The 7399-nt window shown below is 50.8% G+C and overlaps 1 protein-coding gene across 1 annotated transcript; it reads left to right on the top strand.

Annotated features, from left to right (window-relative positions):
- Positions 1–1572: 1572 nt before the first annotated feature.
- On the top strand, positions 1573–5107 carry Usp27x (ubiquitin specific peptidase 27 X-linked). The gene has a single exon (XM_021188149.2). The coding sequence runs from the start codon at positions 2569–2571 to the stop codon at positions 3883–3885; it is 1317 nt and encodes a 438-aa protein (XP_021043808.1). The 5' UTR covers positions 1573–2568; the 3' UTR covers positions 3886–5107.
- The last annotated feature ends 2292 nt before the right edge of the window (positions 5108–7399 follow it).

The following is a 7399-nucleotide window of genomic DNA, read 5'->3' as shown; positions in this document are numbered from 1 at the left end:
TTTGCTTCCTCTATGAAGCATGACTCAGGTGGAGGCTGACTTCCAATGCTGACCAGGGATGCTTTGCTGTGCTTTGCAGACAGCACAGCCCCCTAGAGTAGGACCATCCATGTGCACCAGGTACAGCCCGCTGTCACACTGAGGCACTGGACCCTTCTGAGCTCACTCTCTCCCCACGTGCTGATCCCTGCCTTTGGCTGCAGCTTCCAGAAGCTGCAGTTGTAGCTGCTTCTGACATCCCCACACTCTGCCCAGGACCCGAGCTGTTTGTTCTGGACTCATTCTTCCTGGGCTCTATGATGCTGTTTTCCATACAACGGGCCCCCAGACTCTCTCCTCACTGGCAGCTCCAAAGGTACCCCCTTTATTCCTACCTGTTGCCCACCCGAGACTCTGCTAAATCTTAAGGGTCTCAGACTTTGTAGTTTGGGTTCCTTTCAGCCCAAGGGAGGTGCAACCTGTAGGAACAGCCTTGCAGTGTCTGGTTTCCCCTACTGGCCTTGGAGTGACTGTTTCTGCCCACAGGCTGCTCAGTATCTGGAATGCTGTATCTGGAGGACAGCTGTCAGTCATCCCACCCAGGGCCTTTGGAGCCTGCGTGGGAGGCAAGGAGCCAGCACAGGATGGGCTGATAAGTTACTCAAAGGGACATGTCGCTTCAGGTGGAGTGGCCTTGGGAGCACTGTTGTCCTTCTAGATCTGGGGTCCAGGCTGGGTCCCCAGTAAAGTTTGAGCTTCATCGTTTCTGGGAGAGCAGGAGCTGGACCTAGAGGGGAGACTGAGGCATGTTGGGGGCACGTTCAGCGGCTGGAAGCAGGTTCAGCCGCTGGAATGATGGATGTCGGAGCTCCCGCCTTTATTCTCAAGTATGACCCTGTGAAGGGATATTTTATGGTCTCAGAAACGTTTCTAGACAAGACAACACTTCGTCCCCCGCCCCACAGGCTAGGGGAAGCTGCACCCTTGAGGGCAGTACTAGAGGGGAGGAGACCGCCTAGGGGGTCAGAGCAGCGATTGGAGCGGAGAGCTGGAAGCGCCTTAAAGAGACTGCGCGGTCCCCGCCCCACTTCCCGCCAGCCTCAATGAATTAGAGCTGTGTTTCCCAAACTTGCCTGATCACTAGCAGTTTCTCCGGCCCTAGTTAGAGATCCAGGTTCCGGAGTACCTCCCTTCTAGAGTCTGATTCAGTAGGCCTGCGGGTGGAGCCGAGGAATCTGTAATTTTAACACGCTCCCCCACGTGATTGTCGTGAACCAGCAAGTTTGGGAAATATTGAATTAAAGGAAACGGGGCCTGGCTGCAGAAGCGGCCTCCGCTAGGGGGCTTCGGCGGGAGCATTCCCGGGGGCGTCGCCTGCTTCCGCTGCCGCCTCCTTCAGTGAAAGTCCCTTTTGGGTCCAGCTGCCACAACCACCGCGCTCCCTCAGTCCGGACGGGGGACACCCCAGGTCTGCGTGGCCCCCGCGCCACCACGCCCAGTGGCCGCCCGAGCCCCACGAGCAGGGGGTGGAGCCGCAGCCAGTGGAGGCGGAGGAGGCTGGAGGAGGCGGAGACGGCGGAGACGGGAGAGAAGGCATAGAGGAAGGTGGAGGCGGAGAAGGTGGAGGGGAAGGTGGAGGCGGCCGGGAAGGTGGACGCCGCTGGGAAGGTGGAGACAGCAGGGAAGGTGGACGCCACCGGGAAGGTGGAGATCGCGGAGGGTCCGGGCCGCGGGGCTGAGCTCAAGCTGGAGCTGGAGCAGGAGCCCAAGCCGGAGCCCGAGCCGGAGCCCGAGCGGGAGCCCGAGCCGGAGCCCCAGCCAGAGCCCGAGCCGGAGCCCCAGCCGGAGCCCGAGCCGGAGCCCCAGCCGGAGCCCGAGCCCGAGCCCGAGCCAGAGCCAGAGCCCGAGCCCGAGCCGGAACCCGAACAGAAACCGGAGCCCGAGCCGGAGCCCGAGCCGGAGCCCGAGCCGGAGCCGGAGCCCGAACCGGAGCCCTTACAGGAGCCTGAGCCTGAGCCTGAACCTGAGAGGCAGCCCGAGCAGGAGCTGAAGGATGAGAACCCAGTGCAGAGCGGTGTTGGCGGCAGCGGCGACGAGGTTCCTCCCCCAACCCTTCCCTCCGACCCTCCGCGGCCCCCTGATCCCTCTTCGCGTCGCAGTCGTGCCCCGCGCCGCCGACCCCGGCCCCGGCCCCAGACTAGGCTCCTCCGTACCCCGCCGCAGCCTAGGCCACGGCCCCCGCCCCGACCCCGGCCCCGGCGTGGTCCTGGGGGCGGATGCCTGGATGTGGATTTTGCTGTGGGGCCACCAGGTTGTTCCCACGTGAACAGCTTTAAGGTGGGAGAGAACTGGAGGCAGGAATTGCGAGTTATCTACCAGTGCTTCGTGTGGTGTGGAACCCCAGAGACCAGGAAAAGCAAGGCAAAGTCATGCGTCTGCCATGTGTGTGGCACCCATTTAAACAGACTCCACTCTTGCCTTTCCTGCGTCTTCTTTGGCTGCTTCACAGAGAAACACATCCACGAGCACGCTGAGACAAAACAGCACAACTTAGCGGTAGATCTTTATTATGGAGGCATATACTGCTTCATGTGTAAAGACTATGTGTATGACATAGACATTGAGCAAATTGCCAAAGAAGAGCAAGGAGAAGCCTTGAAATTACAAGCGTCCACCTCGACAGAGGTTTCTCAGCAGCACTGTTCAGTGCCGGGCCTTGGGGAGAAATATCCCACCTGGGAAACGACCAAACCTGAGCTAGAATTTCTGGGGCACAACCCACGGAGAAGAAGGATTGCCTCCAGCTTTACCATCGGCTTACGAGGACTAATTAATCTTGGCAACACGTGTTTTATGAACTGCATTGTCCAGGCCTTGACCCACACTCCGATACTGAGAGATTTCTTTCTCTCTGACAGGCACCGGTGTGAAATGCCCAGCCCTGAGTTGTGTCTGGTCTGTGAGATGTCTTCACTCTTTCGGGAGCTGTATTCCGGAAACCCATCTCCTCATGTGCCCTATAAGCTACTGCACCTGGTGTGGATACATGCTAGGCATCTAGCAGGGTACAGGCAACAGGATGCTCACGAGTTCCTTATTGCTGCGCTAGATGTCCTGCACAGGCACTGCAAAGGGGACGATGTTGGCAAGGTGGCCAGCAACCCCCACCACTGTAACTGCATCATAGACCAAATCTTCACCGGTGGCCTGCAGTCCGATGTCACCTGTCAAGCCTGCCATGGTGTCTCTACCACTATAGACCCATGCTGGGACATTAGTCTGGACTTGCCTGGCTCTTGCACATCCTTCTGGCCCATGAGCCCTGGGAGGGAGAGCAGCTTGAATGGCGAAAGCCACATCCCAGGCATCACCACCCTCATGGACTGCTTGCAGAGGTTTACAAGGCCAGAGCACTTAGGAAGTAGTGCCAAAATCAAGTGTGGTAGTTGCCAAAGCTACCAAGAATCTACCAAACAGCTCACTATGAAGAAGTTACCAGTAGTTGCCTGCTTTCATTTCAAACGGTTTGAACACTCAGCGAAACAGAGGCGCAAGATCACTACGTACATTTCCTTTCCTCTGGAGCTGGATATGACACCATTTATGGCGTCAAGTAAAGAGACCCGGATGAATGGACAGTTGCAGCTCCCAACCAATAGTGGGAACAATGAGAATAAGTATTCCTTGTTTGCTGTGGTTAATCACCAAGGAACCTTGGAGAGTGGCCACTACACCAGCTTCATTCGGCACCACAGGGACCAGTGGTTCAAGTGTGATGATGCCGTAATCACCAAGGCCAGTATTAAGGATGTGCTGGACAGTGAAGGGTATTTACTGTTCTATCACAAACAGGTCCTGGAACCTGAGCCAGAAAAGGTGAAAGAAATGACTCCACAAGCCTACTGAAGCACCACACAGGCCTACCTAGAATGGAAGATGACACCAGTACTACACCAGGCATCGAGATTTAATTGAACTACGTGACTGAGGCCAGTGGGCCTTGCAGAGTAAGAATTGAACAGTGTCCAGTGTCCAAAAAGTCCTGATCAGAAGAGAAATAGGAGGGGAGGGAGAAGAGGCTCCAGTCTAAGCAGTCAATTGAAGGAAATTAAGTGGCAGGAATGTTCTGGATGGGGAAGGGCAGAGCAGGGAAATTGTGACACTGGTTCATATCCTATATTCCTCCAAAAGATTGTGTGGGAAGGTGTAGGGGGGAGGGGGGTGGTGTTGGGGTGTGTGTGTGCCCTTGTAACCGTAAAACATCTTTCTCCATGGGTGTTTCAGCTTCAATTGACCAATCATGTAACAGCCACATGTTTGTGGGGGGGAGGGGGTGAAAAAGTTTCTTAAAATGTTGCCCATTGTGTACACGGGGATGAAAGCAGATATGTGGAGGAGGCGAGGATATCTCATTGACAAAACACCTTTGCCAGTTTCTTTGTATTCGTGATTTTTGTGCTATTAAATGCAGTATTAAAAACAAGAAAGCTCACCTGGGCTAGTGAAAGAAGAAATAACTGGGCTTGTGGAAGGGGAGCAGCAGATGCTCCAAAAGTAGAGAGGGCTAGAAATGCTGTAAGATAAGCAATTGACAAGGACAGGCCTCAGCTGACAGTGTAGGGGTGTGTGTGTGTGTGTGTGTGTGTGTGTGTGTGTGTGTGTGTGTTTATGTGTGTATTTTTTTAAAGCTGTATGATATACTCGAGCAAATCAGTGAACCTCTTTGTGATTATTTTCTCATCTGTATCATGCAGATAATTCCTACCTTAAAGGGTTGTTGTTAAAGAGTACATGATATAAAATGTGTCAAAGTCAAAGGCTTGGAACTTTGTAGAGACTCAGTAAACTGTTTGTTGGATCTGAATCTGAATTTTATTTGAACTGGGCCAGAATGTATTGGAGGTGAATGCCAATCCCACCTGAGACCTGTGGACAGAAATGTCACCACCATGTCACATGCAATCATAAACAAGGTCAATCTTAATTCTCCCCAAGGCAGTGGACCTCACTGTTGCATATAGGGCACAATATTCAGTGTCACACCTCAGATTGATTGGGGACAGAGGAGCACAATTATCATATTTTGTCCCTTTAGAAAGACAGTGACATTGTTTTAATGACCCAGGCTTCCACCCAATAGTGTTTGGTGGTTTGGGGTGTTTTGTTTTGTTTTTGCCCTCAGAAAGCATTGTAAGCATAGCTCCAGTGTTTACCAACAAGAAGAGATCAGAAGACTTCCAAAACTCAGGACTCCATCAGCTTAGCAATGCTGGCAGAATGGCTTGCTCCACTGGACAGAGCAGCCTGCAGAGAGGTAAGCTAAAACAGATGGGAAGACCACCGGATAGGATAGGGAAAACTCTGTGCATCCTTTCTTCAGCCCTGGTTACAAAAAGTAACTGTTGCCTGGAAAATCCTGGGAGTTAGCTCAATGTGGATCAGATGCATGGGCATTGGATCCATCGTCTCTAATAAAAGGAGTGGGGTTCCCAACAGCTCCCCAAGTCTACTTAGTGGCCAACTCCTTTGGAAATCGAGACTTGGATGGTTGTGGGTAGAATCCATTGATCTCACAATTTTTGTTTATTTTGTTGTAGGGATTGAACTCAGGGCCTTGCATATGCCAGGCAAGAGCTCTGCCACTGAGCTGTAGCCTCTAGCACATCTGAGTCCTTGTGAAGGCAGGAGCAGCATTTTCTTTTGGATCCTGGGTTACATCTTCAGCCCATGGCACATAGTTCCTGGCACATAATGAGCAGGTACTTAAAACATTTACTGGATGGATGGATGGATGGATAGAACGATGGAACATACTCCTTCCTTTTATCACCCAAATGTTTTTAGCACCGCAGTCCTCAGAAGAAAATGGTTTGCTGTTATTTGGGGTGTTTTTTAGGATGAGAAGATAAATGGGCAGCTTTAGATGCCATTTGGTCAGTTATTTGGCCAGTTTTGGGGGATGGGATTGGTAGCCCTGTTGAGGAAGACACAGCTATGTCCCCATTCTTCATATCTGCCATTTGAAGAATTCAGTCAGATGTGTGCCAGCGGATTTTGAGTGCTTGCACAGAAATTGTTCTTTAACATTTCCAAGTGTTTAATTTAGAAACAAATTCAAACTCACAGAAAATGTATAAAAATAATAAAAACACCCTTTTGTACTCTGCCTATTAACATTCCCTTTATCATCTCATGTGTGCATTTATGTGTGTGTATGTGTGTGTACAAACTCAATATGGATAAAGTACATATATCAGTGCCCTTTGTGCCAAAACACTTCAATGGGCATTTCCTAAGAATAGACATGTTCCATATATCACCATGTGAAACTTTAGACAAGTGAACATTTTTTTTTTTGAGACAGGGTTTCTCTGTATAGCCCTGGCTGTCCTGGAACTCACTCTGTAGACCAGGCTGGCCTCGAACTCAGAAATCCACCTGCCTCTGCCTCCCAAGTGCTGCAATTAAAGGTGTGCACCACCACTGCCTGGCACAAGTGACCATTTTTACAATGTTTAATCTGTCATTTCAAAGCCATGTTTCTCCCTTGACCACTAAATGTCCTGAGTAGCATTTCTCCCATCCTGAATAGCATAGATCCCATCTAGATCTGGTCTAGAGTATGGTGTTAAGGTGTCAAGTACCTTCAGTCTTCTTCAACCAGAAACATCTCCACAGCCCTTGTCTTATGGCATACACATTCTTTTTAACAGAAAGTTCCTCATTTTGAGGTTTCCCAATACAGAAGCTTTCATGTAAATGTCCTGCACTCAGGAATAGTTGTAAGTGGAATCCACTGATGGATAAGCAATGACGCTGAACTCCTTGTTCCTTTGGTAGAAGGCACAGACCACCAGGGCATCTATGGCTGGTACTTCCTGGCCAAACCTCACATCAGTGTCTGAAAAGCAACAACCTGACCTTCAGCAACAGACCAACTTTCCCACTGCAAAACCTAGTCCTATGTCTTTGCTCATTACTAACCCCCAAACTCAGTCATGGAAATATGATGGTGGTCCAGGGCATGCTTTTAAATCATGCCACTGCGGGACCCAGAACAGCACCTATTTAGCAGATATCTATTAGCCTGGAATCCAAACTGAGATTTAGACATGGCATGCCTGGCACATGACCAGGCATCTTCACAATTGGGGGTGCCATGGGGATCAGGAAGTAACACTCAGACATATTCACCAATGTGCTCCTTTACAATTGGGGTAGCCAAGTGGATCAGAAAGTAACACTCAGGCATATTCACTAATGTTCTCATGTTGAGCACACAGGTAGTGGTAGTGTGGGGGAGAGAACTAACTACATCTTAAGCAGCTACATGGACAGAGTACACAATAAGGAAGAATGTTCTTCAAGATGGTGAAAAATAAACTGCCTTGTGACCTATTGAGCTATGAGACACAACTGG

The sequence above is a fragment of the Mus pahari genome, chromosome X (genome assembly GCF_900095145.1).
Source record: "Mus pahari chromosome X, PAHARI_EIJ_v1.1, whole genome shotgun sequence".
Taxonomy (NCBI): Eukaryota; Metazoa; Chordata; class Mammalia; order Rodentia; family Muridae; genus Mus; species Mus pahari.
This window is presented reverse-complemented; position numbering and strand designations above follow the sequence as displayed.

What these genes read in the sequence shown, in the direction of transcription:
- Usp27x (XM_021188149.2), top strand. Translation starts at nt 2,569, where the DNA reads ATGTGTAAAGACTATGTGTATGACATAGACATTGAGCAAATTGCCAAA.